Consider the following 17,504-nt stretch of genomic DNA (forward strand, 5'->3'; position numbering starts at 1 on the left):
AGAAGGGGAAAAGGAAGAACCAAATTGCTCCCATTCATTCTTAATAATATTTGCCATCTTAACAGGAACCGGGAAGGCCCGAGGCACCACCCTGTCCTCATATACCTTATCAAGCTTAGGAATCGCAGGTTCCTCTGGAAGCTTTGGTTCCGGAACCTCCAGAGCACTTCCTTCAGCAAAAAGCGCACATCCTAAACCTAAAGTCAGGCTCCTCCGCAGCCGGAGGTTTAGATGACATGGACTCCGACCCAGAAGGGGTCTCCTCCTCATCATATAACGCCTCTGATATTTCCCTAGGCATAGACAACCCCTGGGCCTGGCTGCCATGATACGCTCTACGCTTGCGCTTATCAGAACATGGTAAGGCATGGATCACTTTCGATACCACCAGTTGATCCGCATAATCTGACGGCCATTGAATCTCTCGCAGGAGTAATGATTGGACCCTGGGGCGCTGCCTGTGCAATTAGAGATGAATGCAGGGAACGAACCTCACGGGACGGGGAACCCTCAGGTGGACGGCTCAGTAGTACTAGACATCCATTTACTTTTAGATGTCGCAACTTTATCAAGGCATGTGAAACATAGTTGAGCAGGCTGTTCTACCAGAACCTCCTCACAATAAACACAGGAATGAGACCTTGTTAAAGAGGGAGAACCCTCTAACGCGTCAGAGTCCTCCATAGCATGCGCTTTTATTACGGACTAAATTAACTTAATAAATAGACACCTTTATAATCTCCAATGGCCGGGGCACTCACCACCTCCTATGACCTGGACTAGAGAAACCGTTTTGTCTTCTGCGCCGCTGATCAACAGAGGAAGAGAGATAGCCACAGCCAGTCTCATGGAATGCCTGGCAGGACCGCCCCTGCCTAAGGAGAAAACACGCTAAAAAAGGCCACGTAATACTCCCGTAAGTCACCTGAAAGTCTACACATTGCCAGAGCCTCATCTCGCACATAACGCAGCAATGACACAATAAACAATATAATGTATAACCCCCCCCTGTTTAATAATCCCCTTTCAAGGAATATTAACCTTTGATTCTTTAAAGATAAAAAGCGTCACACTGTGACCCTATCTTCCGTGTAATGATTATGTAATAAAAAAATTAAACGATCTTACCAGAATCTATGCCATGGAACGGGAACACGGCCCTTCAAGTGTGAAAGGTTAGTAGCCTTGCTCCTGACATGGATTTGAGTGTAAAAAGCAGGCAGCGAAACTTGTCATCGCTGATTGCTTGTGGAGCTGTTAATATAAGTCGGGATGGTTTCGCCCAGGCTCTCACTGACAGGCTGACAGGACTACTTAAAACTCCAGTCCCAATGCGAAGAGTACTACCCTCCATAAGAGATATCGAGGCATCACAGCAATACCTTGAAAGCATCTGGAAGTGATCAGAATCACTTCCAGCCACTTTAAACCCCTAACGACGTACAGGGTACGTTGTTGGTCTTTAACGACCAGTTTGTGTATGACGTACCCTGTATGACGTGTGTCGTTAAGGGGTTAATCATGAAAGTTTAAATTTGGTTTGACTGTCCCGTTAAGCTAAAATTAGTTAATATTATTTTTTTCAATGTTTGCTGCTCAGATTATCATTAAATCACTTTTTGTTAAATTATGCAATTAAGTTGTGCTTTGGATATCTTAGATAACATTTATAACAGAAAATTATATAATGCTGTAAATGATTACACTGCCGCAACATTTTCTGTGGAGAACACTCTTTAATAATTAATTACAACATTTTATTATCAAACAAATGCTTATTATAAACTATGGGGTCTATTCCGATTCTCCAATTTAGGCTGTGTGAACTTTTAATGGACAGTACAGTCAAAATTAAATTTCTAGAGACTTCTGTTAACAGATTTGCTTCATTCTCTTGGTACCTTTGTTGAAGAATAAACCTATGTGGGCTCATAGGACTTCAGGAGTGTGCACATATCTCTAGCACTCTATGGTAGCAGTGTTCGCAACTTTGTATAACATTGCTACAAAATTGTTGCAAACACTGCTGCCATAGAGTGCTAAAGACACGTGCACTCTTCTGAGGCCCTTTGAGCCCCCTTAGGCTTACTCTTCAAAAAAGAATAAAATAAATTTTTTAACAAAAGTTAATTGTAAAATTGTTTAAAATGATGTCCTCTATCAAGATCACAAGTTGAATATTGACTTTACTCTTCCTTTAAATCAAATTATTATAAAAAATGATTAAGTTAAAGTGAAAGTAAATCCTAGTGTTTTACAAACGCTAGGATTTACTATTGAAACAAATAAAGGGCACTTTCATTCATGAAGTATAAGATACTTCATGTAAAAGCTCCTTTATTTGATTCAATCGATCACCATTTTTAGCTCCTACAGCAGCGCATGGCTAAAAAATAGCCGTGCGGTAAATCCGGCTCCCATGGGCGCCAAGCTGGATTTACCACACGGCTATTGGCTAAGAGGTGTAAACGTCACATCTTACCCAAAGTTTTTTTAGCCGTGGGCTGCTGTAGGAGCTAAGAGCAGCGATCGATTGAATCAATAAAGGAGCTTTCTACATGAAGTATCTTATACTTCATGAATGAAAGTGCCCTTTATTTGTTTCAATAGTAAATCCTAGTGTTTGTAAAACTTTAGGATTTACTTTCACTTTAAATGTTGAGACAAATTTTGACACATCCCAGGGAAGTTGTTCATACTCCAATCTGATTGGTTGTCTTTGCATCAGGTTCATTCAGTTTATGTGACAACCACTTTCTCTGGCAGTCAGTTTTAATTTGAAGGAGCTTCTTCCATCAGTCAGTGCTAACATGGACTTTTTTATCAGAAAAAAATGTAAACTTTGCTTTTGCCCTTGTTTGCCAGAGAGAGTTTCTTAACCTCTTGGTTGCACCAGAGAGTGTTTCAGTGTGTACATTTACCTTATACATTTATTACAGGGGTAGGTTTTAATCAGTTTACACCTGCAACTTGCACTTGTTAGGGTCTTAAAGGGATAGAAAGGTCAAAATTGAAATGTGCATCGGTGCATTTCAATTTGAAATATAAAATATTTTGCAATATACTTCCATTAGCAAAAATGTTTCTAGTAAAAGGTATTACAGTTTTTCTGCAGCATATGCTCATATCCTGTGAACGCCCGTGCTCTAATATTTAAATACCACACCTCAGAGAGGTGGCTGTGGTGTGTATTGCTTTTGAAGATGTAATTTGTGTCATAGAAACTAATGCTGACTCTCTGAGAAGATTTTGAGGCCAAATTATCAAGCCCCGAATGGAACTTGATGCCCCTGTTTCCGCACGAGTCTTCAGGCTCGCCGGAAATAGCAGTTATGAAGCAGTTATGAAGCAGCGGTCTTAGAGTGTATTACATTGGTTACAAGTAGCTCCTTTACTCCTATTTCAGCATTTGAAATAGCTGATTTAGCCTGCGGTATCAACACCTATACTGAACAAATTAATACTGGAGTATAGGCTATTGAATAGCCTAAGTATACAGAGCCAGCAGAAGAGATTACACTCTCAGTGGGATGCAGGATAGTTAAATAATAAAATGATCATTTTCCATTGTTCTCTCTATGTATTAAGCTTTGGTGTTCCAGCCAAATAAAAGATAAGGAAGCAAGTCTGTTTACACAAACTTAGAACATAATGAGATCTGATATCACCTTTAAGTTCAACCCATTGTAATAGGCTGTGGTTTCAAAGCACAAAAAAAAATTCATATACACAAATAAGCATGAAAATAGAATTTCTCAAATATTTTATACTCTGCAGTTGGTATAACAAGTCATTTAAAATACATTAATGGAAAAACAATTTTACAGTGTACTGTCCCTTTAAGTAATAAAGTATTAATTTTCCAGGGTTCTCTCTAAGTATTAATCTTTGGTTTACAAGCAGATATACGTTAAGCAAACAAGTGTGTGTACACAACATGATAAAATAATGACATCTGTGATTACCTGCAAGCTCAAAAAAATTCTGTGGTTTAAAAGCACAAAACCAGCTAATTCATATACACAAATAAACCTGAAAATGCAATTTCTCATACATTTTATACTATGCAGCTGGTATAACAAGCCAAATACATTAAGGGAAAAACTTTTTTACAGTATACTGTCCCTTTAACAATGTGTTTGCCCTTTGCAGGGATTTGTCACAGTTAATTTTGACATTTCATTAACAACAAAATACCTTATGAATCTGAACATTTCCTTTTTACTTTAGAATTTTTCTTCAATTATTGATGAAACATAGGAATATAAACTAATGTGAGAATGTGCTCCTTTAGCAGTGTTAAAAAACATCCTATTGATAATAATTTAAATAAAAGTATATAGTAAAATGTCATTGGTAGGGGATATTTTTTGTTGAAACGTTTAAACATTATCTAGGTCTAAGGTCTAGGGTTTCTGGGGATGTTGAATGAGAATGCATTTAAAATTAATATAAACAAATTAAATGTGCAAAAAAATCACATTAACCCCATCTCGCCATTATGATGTTCTATGCCGTCCTAACCGTGCTGGGCTTTAGCGCCGTTAGGACGGCATGGAATGTCATAGCCGTTTGGCTGTACTGAAGCCATAAAGGCTTACTAACTGAGGTCGCGGGCTGGAGGGTGTGACTAGAATCACAGGCACTCCCTCTGACACAATGCCATCATTAAAATCATGCAATCGCATGAACAATTGCGTGACTTAAATTTTTTACTTATTTGTTTAATAAATAAGTACCAGCAGGAAGGAGTTAAAGTAAGGCAACTGTATAAATAACAGATACATTTAACAAACTAGCACAGAGCTATGAACAAACAATTTAAGCCCAGAAGGGAGGAATCTTGTGTTATGTACTTACTGTTGGACTATTGAGGTCAGGGGGTGTGGACATGTCACCAAACAAATTCATCTGGTCAACACCCTTAAAAAAATTATAAGTTATTTACTGTCACATAATATACTTTTTAAATACATTTCATATCAGAAAAATAACAAATGAACAATGAAATAATAAGAATAGTAAATAGTGAAAATGACTATAAATAATGGATACTAATAATAATTATTTTTAAAAACAGTTATTACAGTATTAGTATAAAACATAATTATACTGGAGCACAGTGGTGGCTGGTCTATTGGGGCAGAGAGGGCGGCAGTCCCCTCCAAAAGCCCCCAAATATCCTATTATTATTATGTTTTTTCTTCATTTTATTTTTCAGTCCTAATTATTCTGAGTGTTTTTTTGTTAAGGTAGTGCAATTTTGTGTTAATGTTTGTGCTTTTCTTAATGGAATCATGCATCCTAAAATACCACCTTAAAAACACTAATTCCCCTTCTTTTTACTCCCTTCCACCTTTATGAGCAAATCTTTAACTGCACCATGCAGGAATGTTATTTGTAGACCCTTCTCTTACTGTCCCTTTAATGTAAACTTTTTTGTAGTCCACAGCCCTAGAATATGTATCAGGGGAGTACTTCATCTACCAGCATGCAATAGTTGAAGCTGGCCAATCACATTTCAGGTTAGCTCTCACTCTAAGTAATTTCCTCTACCTCCAGATCTGTGTACTGTGAAATGGAGATTCCTTTATTGAGACACAAATACACAGGTTAGTCAAGTGTTATGTTCTCCCTCTATTCTTAACTGGACAGTCAAGTCAAAATAAAATTTAATGATTCAGATAGAGCATGCAATTTTAAGCAACTTTCTAATTGACTCCTTTTATCATTTTTTCTTTGTTCTCTTTGGTATCTATATTTGAAAAAGCAAGAATGTAAGCATAGGAGCCGGCCCATTTTAGGTTTAGCACCTGGGTAGTGCTTGCTGATTGGTGTCTAAAAGTAGCCACAAATCAGCAAGTACTACCCAGGTGCTGAGCCAAAAATGGGACGGCTCCTAAGATTACATTCTTGCTTTTTCAAATAAAGATACCAAGGGAACAAAGAAAAAAATATGATAGGAGTAAATTAGAAAGTTGCTTAAAATTGCATGCTCTATCTGAATCATGAAAGTTTAATTTTGACTTGACTATCCCTTTAATAATGTACTCAAGTTATACAAGATTCAATTATCAGTTTGCCAATATAATTAACAGTTTGCCAATATTAGTCATTGCTAATGTTTAAAATTAATATATAATAGGCCACGGTTGTATCAAATGTAGTAAGATTATTACAGATAATCAAATATAACTCAATTTCCTTTCAATATTATCTGAACCCTTTTGAAATGAGAGAGGACTGCAATGCATCGCTATGCTGCAACATTTAGTGGCAGACAATAAGTTAAAGCAATATGTAAGTTGCTAAATATTTTTCTTAAGAGGTTTTATTAAAAGAAACAGTTTGAAAAAAAAAAGGAATTTTAAGATATAAAAGTGAGAAGCACTAGTTGCAGCCTACTCTAAATAAACTGATTGTGTTGAAAATATGTGTTGTTTTATAATCTACTAAATGTTCTGTATTTCTCCCTATATATTTTTACTTGCAATGCTTTTTAATGCAGGGAGTGACATAGTCAATTTAAACTGTTCTCTATAAACATAAGCTAATGTTTGTATTATTATTTTTATTATAAAAATGTCTTATACAGTTTTCTCAATATGGAACCATCTTAGTAAATGGTAGTAAGAATAGAAAAAAAATATGTCATTGCCCAGCATGTGTGTGTGCCTAGTTAACTTCTTAAGAGTTTTAGTTCATTCAGTGATTTATTTCTACTTAAATATCATGAATAATTCATGGGATCTTTAATATGATGTCAACTATGTTTTAGCTAAAGTCTCTAACAAATGGAGTACATTCTGTTGGTTAGATACCAAGAGATAGTCTGTGGCCATGAGTGTCCATGGGCAGGAGAACCTCCTGTTAGTTAGGCACTAGGAGACTGGGTAAAGTAAACACACCCAAGAAACATTTCCATAACATACAGATTGTTACAATCTGTATTAAGACTCTAATATGATGTTCATGAGCAAGAGTACATCTTGTAGGTTATGCATCAGGAAGTAGTCTGTGGGCTTCTAGAGTTCAGGAACAAGAGCACATCTGGTTGGTTAGGCACCAGGAGGTATACTGTGGCCATTGGGTGTTTAAACACACAACAAACAGCAGCATCTCCTGTTGGTTAGGTATCAGGAGGTAGTCTGTTGCTATTGAATGTTCATGAACAGGAGTAGCTCCTGTTGGTTAGGTACCAGGAGTCTGTGGTCATTGGGTGTTCATGAACAGGAGTAGCTCCTGTTGGTTAGGTACCAGGAGGTAGTCTGTGGTCATTAGGTGTTCATGAACAGGAGTAGCTCCTGTTGGTTAGGTACCAGGAGGTAGTCTGTGGTCATTGGGTGTTCATGAACAGGAGTAGCTCCTGTTCGTTAGGTATCAGGAGGTAGTCTGTGGTCATTGGGTGTTCATGAACAGGAGTCCCTCCTATTGGTTAGGCACCAAGAGGAGAACATACTGATGGTTGGATACTAGGAGGTACGCCATGGCCTTTGGTTCTCAGAAACAAGAGTACCTTTTATTGGTTAGGCACCGGGAGACTGGATAAAGTAAACAAACCCAAGAAACATTTTCATGAGTTAAAGAATCCTTGTTACAATTTATATAAAGACTAGGAATTTAAATGGACAGTCTAGTCAAAAATAAACTTTCACGATTCCAATAGGGCATGCCGTTTTAAACTACTTTCCAATTTACTTTTATCATCAAATTTGCTTTGTTCTCTTGGTAGTTTTTATGGAAAGCTTAACCTAGGTAGGCTCATATTCTAATTTCTAAGCCCTTGAAGGCCGCCTCTTATCTTACTGCATTTAGACAGTTTTTCACAACTAAAAAGTGCCATATAGATAAACATTGTGCTCACTCCTGTGGAGTTATTTGCGAGTCAACACTGATTGGCTGAATACAAGTCTGACAAAAGAACTGAAATAAGGGGCAGTCTGCCGATACTTAGATAAAAGGTAATCACAGATGTAAAAATTTATTAAAATAACCGTTGGTTATGCAAAACTGCGGAATGGGTATTAAAGGGATTACCTATCTTTTTAAACAATAAAAAAAATCTGTAGTAGATTGCCCCTTTAAAGAATGTTTGCTTGATAATATTGTAATGGCTGTGTTCCTAATTAATAGCATGCATTAACTACTGTTGGATTTCAGGCTATTTATGCCATAGTTACTGGTTTGGTGTATAAGATGGAAGAAGTCATACAAGTTAGAAAGTCATACAAGTAGGAGTAGTCATACAAGTGGCTGTTAATCTAATATATGGTAACCACTGTATTATCTTAGAGTATTATTATATATCCACTGTCTGTTCTTGTTTTTTTAAAATGGTTCAGCAAAGACTGATTGGGTCAAGAATCATTTTTATTGTATATATTTCTTTTTAAAACATTTAGTTATATTTCAAGAGCTCATTGCTAGTATTTTGTTATAGTTTTTGTATAAACTTATAATTTAACATTATTGGTTTTTTTAAAATGGTATGCTCTTTCGGGATCACAAAAACATAATTTATGTAAGAACTTACCTGATAAATTCATTTCTTTCATATTAGCAAGAGTCCATGAGCTAGTGACGTATGGGATATACATTCCTACCAGGAGGGGCAAAGTTTCCCAAACCTCAAAATGCCTATAAATACACCCCTCACCACACCCACAAATCAGTTTAACGAATAGCCAAGAAGTGGAGTGATAAGAAAAAGTGCGAAAGCATAAAAAATAAGGAATTGGAATAATTGTGAATTATACAAAAAAATCATACCACCACAAAAAGGGCGGGCCTCATGGACTCTTGCTAATATGAAAGAAATGAATTTATCAGGTAAGTTCTTACATAAATTATGTTTTCTTTCATGTAATTAGCAAGAGTCCATGAGCTAGTGACGTATGGGATAATGACTACCCAAGATGTGGATCTTTCCACGCAAGAGTCACTAGAGAGGGAGGGATAAAATAAAGACAGCCAATTCCGCTGAAAAATAATCCACACCCAAAATAAAGTTAATATGAAAAATATAAGCAGAAGATTCAAACTGAAACCACTGCCTGAAGTACTTTTCTACCAAAAATAGCTTCAGAAGAAGAAAACACATCAAAATGGTAGAATTTAGTAAAAGTATGCAAAGAAGACCAAGTTGCTGCTTTGCAAATCTGATCAACCGAAGCTTCATTCCTAAACGCCCAGGAAGTAGAAACTGACCTAGTAGAATGAGCTGTAATCCTCTGAGGCGGAGTTTTACCCGACTCAACATAGGCATGATGAATTAAAGATTTCAACCAAGATGCCAAAGAAATGGCAGAAGCTTTCTGGCCTTTTCTAGAACCGGAAAAGATGACAAATAGACTAGAAGTCTTTCGGAAAGACTTAGTAGCTTCAACATAATATTTCAAAGCTCTAACAACATCCAAAGAATGCAATGATTTCTCCTTAGAATTCTTAGGATTAGGACATAATGAAGGAACCACAATTTCTCTACTAATGTTGTTGGAATTCACAACCTTAGGTAAAAATTCAAAAGAAGTTCGCAACACCGCCTTATCCTGATGAAAAATCAGAAAAGGAGACTCACAAGAAAGAGCAGACAATTCAGAGACTCTTCTGGCAGAAGAGATGGCCAAAAGGAACAAAACTTTCCAAGAAAGTAATTTAATGTCCAAAGAATGCATAGGTTCAAACGGAGGAGCTTGACGAGCCCCCAGAACCAAATTCAAACTCCAAGGAGGAGAAATTGACTTAATGACAGGTTTTATACGAACCAAGGCTTGTACAAAACAATGAATATCAGGAAGATTAGCAATCTTTCTGTGAAAAAGAACAGAAAGAGCAGAGATTTGTCCTTTCAAGGAACTTGCAGACAAACCTTTATCCAGACCATCCTGAAGAAACTGCAAAATTCTCGGAATTCTAAAAGAATGCCAAGAAAAATGATGAGAAAGACACCAAGAAATATAAGTCTTCCAGACTCTATAATATATTTCTCTAGATACAGATTTACGAGCCTGTAACATAGTATTAATCACAGAGTCAGAGAAACCTCTTTGACCAAGAATCAAGCGTTCAATCTCCATACCTTTAAATTTAAGGATTTGAGATCCTGATGGAAAAAAGGACCTTGCGACAGAAGGTCTGGTCTTAACGGAAGAGTCCACGGCTGGCAAGAGGCCATCCGGACAAGATCCGCATACCAAAACCTGTGAGGCCATGCTGGAGCTACCAGCAGAACAAACGAGCATTCCTTCAGAATCTTGGAGATTACTCTTGGAAGAAGAACTAGAGGCGGAAAGATATAGGCAGGATGATACTTCCAAGGAAGTGATAATGCATCCACTGCTGCCGCCTGAGGATCCCGGGATCTGGACAGATACCTGGGAAGATTCTTGTTTAGATGAGAGGCCATCAGATCTATTTCTGGGAGTTCCCACATTTGAACAATCTGAAGAAATACCTCTGGGTGAAGAGACCATTCGCCCGGATGCAACGTTTGGCGACTGAGATAATCCGCTTCCCAATTGTCTATACCTGGGATATGAACCGCAGAGATTAGACAGGAGCTGGATTCCGCCCAAACCAGAATTCGAGATACTTCTTTCATAGCCAGAGGACTGTGAGTCCCTCCTTGATGATTGATGTATGCCACAGTTGTGACATTGTCTGTCTGAAAACAAATGAACGACTCTCTCTTCAGAAGAGGCCAAGACTGAAGAGCTCTGAAAATTGCACGGAGTTCCAAAATATTGATCGGTAATCTCACCTCCTGAGATTCCCAAACCCCTTGTGCCGTCAGAGACCCCCACACAGCTCCCCAACCTGTAAGACTTGCATCTGTTGAAATTACAGTCCAGGTCGGAAGAACAAAAGAAGCCCCCTGAACTAAACGATGGTGATCTGTCCACCACGTCAGAGAGTGTCATACAATCGGTTTTAAAGATATTAATTGAGATATCTTTGTGTAATCCCTGCACCATTGGTCAGCATACAGAGCTGAAGAGGTCGCATGTGAAAACGAGCAAAGGGGATCGCGTCCGATGCAGCAGTCATAAGACCTAGAATTTCCATGCATAAGGCTACCGAAGGGAATGATTGTGACTGAAGGTTTCGACAAGCTGAAATCAATTTTAGACGTCTCTTGTCTGTCAAAGACAGAGTCATGGACACTGAATCTATCTGGAAACCCAAAAAGGTTACCCTTGTCTGAGGAATCAATGAACTTCAGGAAAGAGAATCTCAGAAACTGATAGTGAGCTGGATGAATCGGAATATGCAGATATGCATCCTGTAAATCTATTGTAGACATATAATGCCCTTGCTGAACAAAAGGCAGGATAGTCCTTACAGTTACCATTTTGAATGTTGGTATCCTTACATAACGATTCAATATTTTTAGATCCAGAACTGGTCTGAAGGAATTCTCCTTCTTTGGTACAATGAAGAGATTCGAATAAAACCCCAGCCCCTGTTCCAGAACTGGAACTGGCATAATTACTCCAGCCAACTCTAGATCTGAAACACATTTCAGAAATGCTTGAGCTTTCACTGGGTTTACTGGGACACGGGAAAGAAAAAATCTCTTTGCAGGAGGTCTTATCTTGAAACCAATTCTGTACCCTTCTGAAACAATGTTCTGAATCCAAAGATTGTGAACAGAATTGATCCAAATTTCTTTGAAAAAACGTAATCTGCCCCCTACCAGCTGAGCTGGAATGAGGGCCGCACCTTCATGTGGACTTAGAAGCTGGCTTTGCTTTTCTAGAAGGCTTGGATTTATTCCAGACTGGAGATGGTTTCCAAACTGAAACTGCTCCTGAGGATGAAGGATCAGGCTTTTGTTCTTTGTTGAAACGAAAGGAACGAAAACGATTATTAGCCCTGTTTTTACCCTTAGATTTTTTATCCTGTGGTAAAAAAGTTCCTTTCCCACCAGTAACAGTTGAAATAATAGAATCCAACTGAGAACCAAATAATTTATTACCCTGGAAAGAAAGGGAAAGTAGAGTCGATTTAGAAGACATATCAGCATTCCAAGTTTTAAGCCATAAAGCTCTTCTAGCTAAAATAGCTAGAGACATAAACCTGACATCAACTCTGATAATATAAAAAATGGCATCACAGATAAAATTATTAGCATGTTGAAGAAGAATAATAATATTATGAGAATCATGATCTGTTACTTGTTGCGCTAAAGTTTCCAACCAAAAAGTTGAAGCTGCAGCAACATCAGCCAATGATATAGCAGGTCTAAGAAGATTACCTGAACACAGATAAGCTTTTCTTAGAAAGGATTCAATTTTCCTATCTAAAGGATCCTTAAAGGAAGTACCATCTGCCGTAGGAATAGTAGTACGTTTAGCAAGGGTAGAAATAGCCCCATCAACTTTAGGGATTTTGTCCCAAAACTCTAATCTGTCGGACGGCACCGGATATAATTGCTTAAAACGTTTAGAAGGAGTAAATGAATTACCCAAATTATTCCATTCTCTGGAAATTACTTCAGAAATAGCACCAGGAACAGGAAAAACTTCTGGAATAACTACAGGAGATTTAAAGACCTTGTCTAAACGTTTAGATTTAGTATCAAGAGGACCAGAATCCTCAATTTCTAATGCAATTAGGACTTCTTTAAGTAAAGAACGAATAAATTCCATTTTAAATAAATATGAAGATTTATCAGCATCAACCTCTGAGACAGAATCCTCTGAACCAGAAGAATCATTAGAATCAGAATGATGATGTTCATTTAAAAATTCATCTGGATAAAGAGAAGTTTTAAAAGATTTTTTATGTTTACTAGAAGGAGGAATAACAGACATAGCCTTCTTAATGGATTCAGAAACAAAATCTCTTATGTTATCAGGAACACTCTGAACTTTAGATGTTGATGGAACTGCAACAGGTAATGGTATTTTACTAAAGGAAATATTTTCTGCATTAACAAGTTTGTCATGACATTTAATACAAACAACAGCTGGAGGAACAGCTACCAAAAGTTTACAGCAGATACACTTAGCTTTGGTAGCTCCAGCACCAGGCAGCGATTTTCCTGAAGTATCTTCTGACTCAGATGCAACGTGAGACATCTTGCAATATGTAAGAGAAAAAACAACATATAAAGCAAAATTGATCAAAATCCTTAAATGACAGTTTCAGGAATGGGAAAAAATGCCAGAGAACAAGCTTCTAGCAACCAGAAGCAATGATAAATGAAACTTAAATAATGTGGAGACAAAAGCGACGCCCATATTTTTTTAGCGCCAAATAAGACGCCCACATTATTTGGCGCCTAAATGCTTTTGGCGCCAAAAATGACGCCACATCCGGAACGCCGACATTTTTGGCGCAAAAGAACGTCAAAAAATGACGCAACTTCCGGCGACACGTATGACGCCGGAAACAGAAAAGGTTTTTTGCGCCAAAAAAGTCTGCGCCAAGAATGACGCAATAAAATGAAGCATTTTCAGCCCCCGCGAGCCTAACAGCCCACAGGGAAAAAGTCAAATTTTTAAGGTAAGAAAAAATGATTAATTCAAATGCATTATCCCAAATATGAAACTGACTGTCTGAAAAAAAGGAATGTTGAACATCCTGAGTCAAGGCAAATAAATGTTTGAATACATATATTTAGAACTTTATAAAAAAGTGCCCAACCATAGCTTAGAGTGTCACAGAAAATAAGACTTACTTACCCCAGGACACTCATCTACATGTTTGTAGAAAGCCAAACCAGTACTGAAACGAAAATCAGCAGAGGTAATGGTATATATAAGAGTATATCGTCGATCTGAAAAGGGAGGTAAGAGATGAATCTCTACGACCGATAACAGAGAATCTATGAAATAGACCCCGTAGAAGGAGATCATTGAATTCAAATAGGCAATACTCTCTTCACATCCCTCTGACATTCACTGCACGCTGAGAGGAAAACCGGGCTCCAACCTGCTGCGGAGCGCATATCAACGTAGAATCTAGCACAAACTTACTTCACCACCTCCATAGGAGGCAAAGTTTGTAAAAACGGATTTGTGGGTGTGGTGAGGGGTGTATTTATAGGCATTTTGAGGTTTGGGAAACTTTGCCCCTCCTGGTAGGAATGTATATCCCATATGTCACTAGCTCATGGACTCTTGCTAATTACATGAAAGAAATAACATTTTTGGGTTTCATATCCCTTTAAGGTCAGTTCCCAAGCTAGATCAATACATGTGGCGAACTAAAGACAAGAGTCACATGTCTGTAACCCCCAATCAGCAGCGAGCTACCAGTAGTTCCTGAGCCAACCTACGTATGCTTTTCAATAAACAATACAAAAAGAACAAAATACATTTGATAATAGAAAAAAAATGAAAAATATCTTAAAAATGCATATTCTATCTGAATTATTTAAGTTTCATATTGACTTTCATGTCTTTTTTAACGTTTGGGGGGGAAAAAAACCCCAAAAAACATTTGTCAATATGTAACTCAAGGAAGGTTAAACTTTTAGGATTCTCCAAAATGAACAATAATCTGTTAAGAGATGATGCACATGCTGTTATGATAAAGCAGGGTGGTGAAACACCAAGACCACGTGAAATAAATGGCAGAGAATATAGATCAATGGTACTATGCCTGAAAAGAAAAGAAATAAAAAAGGAAAACAGAATCAACCAAAAACAAACTTTAGCATCATCCAAAAGAAATCACATGACTAAAAATGGAAAATCATATTTTAAATATGTTCAGGCCAGTGAAACATTGGAGAACCCAGTGCAATAGTGACATAATACCACAAGAGGCACAAGAGTGCAGAATTCAATTTATATAATTACCAAATAAACTTTCCAATTAACAGTATACACTAAGGTTTTGTAAATTTACGTACATCTAGCAAAACACCTGTATTCTCAAACTGCCATGATTTTATAAACTTAAAGGGACAGTCTAGTCAAAATTAAACATTCATTATTCAAATAGGATTTGTAATTTTAATAAACTTTCCAATTTACTTTTATTATCAAATTTGCTTTGTTTTCTTGTTATTCTTAGTTGAAACTAAACCTATGTAGGCTCATATGTTAATTTCTAAGCCCTTGAGGGCTGCCTCTTATAACATGTTTTTTAAATTGCTTTTAACAACAAGAGACTGTGAGCCATATAGATAACACTGTGTTCAGGCACAGGGAGTTATTTAAGAGTTAGCACGCTAAAGTAGATTTTATATAGTCACAGTCATGTGATCAGGGGGCTGTCAGAAGATTCTTAGATACAAGGTAATCACAGAGGTAAAAAGTATATTAATATAACAGTGTTGGTTATCCAAAACTGGGGGATGGGTAATAATGGGATTATCTATCTTTTAAAACAATAACAATTCTATTGTAGACTGTCCCTTTAAGGCCATGGTAAGTTGTTTTGTTTTTAATGGGTATTCCATTGATTAATTTATCTTATTAACCAGGATTCATTGGTACATAAAAAAGTTTTTAGTAAATCAAGTAAACCTGAGGTTGAATATTCTTCCTGCTGCATGATTACAAGTTATGTTTTTTTTTTTTTTTTTAAAGACTTAACAACAATAAGTTTATGAATAGAAAGAAGCTCCAAAAATATGGACGTAGAGTGTCCCTTAAAGTGACATTAAAACCCAACATGTTTCTTTCATGGTTCAGATAGAACATAACATTTTAAACAACTTTCCAATTTACTTATATTATCACTGTTGCTTCATTCTCTTTGTATCCTTTATTGAAGGGCAGGAAAGCACAACTGGGAGCTAACGGAAAAAAAATTGGTAAGTCACCAATCAGCAGCTAGCTCTCAGCTCCTGAGACTACCTAGGTATGCTTTTAAATAAAGGATACTAAGTGAACAAAGCAAAGTAGATAAAAGAAGTAAATTGGAATGTTGTTTAAAGTTGTATGCTGTATCTGAATCATGAAAGACATTTTTTGGGTTTCATGCCCTTTTAAGTATGTTGTTTCAATATAATCTACTTTAACAGAGCCTAGAAATGAGGGTAAAATCCTTATTTTTTATATTTTTTAATATACAATTCTTTATTAGAAATATGATTGATGTATTATAAAGTCTACTTTTAAAGGGACAGTAAACTCAATTGCAAGATTGTTCCACCATCTTGCGATAAATTAAAGGGACAGTGAAGCCTAAATTAAACATTCATGATTCAGATAGAGCATGTAATGTTAAACAACTTTCCAATTTACTCCTATTATCAAATGTGCTTTGTTCTATTGGTATCCTTTGCTGAAGAGTAAATCTAGGTAAGCAATTATCAGAGTGCACGTGTCTATAGGATTCTATGGCAGCAATGTTTGTAACTATGTATAACATTGCTATTAATATTGATACAAACCCTGTTGCTAGATGGCTAAAGACACATCCACACTCCTGAGCTTACTCTTTAACAAAGGATAACAAAATAACTAAGCAAAATTGATAATAGAAGTGAATTGGAAAGTTGTTTAAAACAGCATGTTCTGTCCAATCAATTTACGTTTAATTTTGACTTTACTGTCCCTTTAACATACCAGATGAGTGTGATATTTTTTAATTAATTAACACACTTGGTATGCTGCTGTTGTTTTCTCAATAGTCTAACCTCACCACCCACTACTTACCCACTACCCACTAATTAGGGACAAATATGTGGCAGGGTTAGGCTTATAAAGTCTATAGTGTGCTCTACCAATTTCTAAAAATGGAAAACTCACAATTTTCAGTTCATTTGCAGGAAAATTAGCTAAAATAAGTAATGGGAGTATCATGCCAGACCCATCACTAAAAAGGCCTGACTGAAAGCAGCTTAAAGGGATACTGAACCCACATTATTTCTTTCATGATTCAGATAGAGCATGCAATTTTAAGTAACTTTCTAATTTACTCCTTTATCACATTTTCTTCGTTCTCTTGGTATCTTTATTTGAAAAAGTAGGAATGTAATTTTACAAGCTGGCCCATCTTTGGTTCAGCACCTGGCTAGCACTTGCTGATTGGTAGTTAAATGCAGACACCAATCAGCAAGTGCTATCCACGGTGCTGAAACAAAAAAGGGTCGGCTCGTAAGCTTACATTCCTGCTTTTCAAATAAAGATACGAAGAGAAAGAAGAAAAATTGATAATAGGAGTGAATTAGAAAGTTACTTACAATTGCATGCTCTATCTGAATCATGAAAGAAAAAATGTGGGTTCAGTATCAATTTGAACTTTATTCTCAATAGATGTGAGTGTTACGGCATCTGATTGCCTGTAAAAAACATGACTCCATGCATGGGACAACCGCGTGTAAGGTAAGTGAGGGTAAAGGTTGAGGGGTGATTTTATGTATAAAAACTTTTTTTATACATAAAAATTTTTTGTTAAGGGACTGGTTTTGTGTTCCTTTAATATAACATATTTGCATTAAAAAAACAAAAACTTGTTCTTCAAATGCGTAGATGTAACTGCCCAACTTTACTTGCCCCTTTAATTAAAATGATTTATGGTTACAATGACCATTCATTCAT

General features: G+C 36.7%; 1 protein-coding gene across 1 annotated transcript in view; it reads right to left on the bottom strand.

Moving 5' to 3' along the window:
* LOC128644090 (disabled homolog 2-like) overlaps positions 1-17,504 on the bottom strand; it is a 168,682-nt gene that overhangs the window by 72,440 nt on the left and 78,738 nt on the right. The window contains exon 8 of the mRNA XM_053696807.1: positions 4,861-4,923. Coding sequence (XP_053552782.1) covers positions 4,861-4,923 — 63 coding nt within the window. The remainder of the gene's footprint in view (positions 1-4,860; positions 4,924-17,504) is intronic.

This window comes from Bombina bombina, unplaced genomic scaffold (assembly GCF_027579735.1).
Source record: "Bombina bombina isolate aBomBom1 unplaced genomic scaffold, aBomBom1.pri scaffold_627, whole genome shotgun sequence".
Lineage (NCBI taxonomy): Eukaryota > Metazoa > Chordata > Amphibia > Anura > Bombinatoridae > Bombina > Bombina bombina.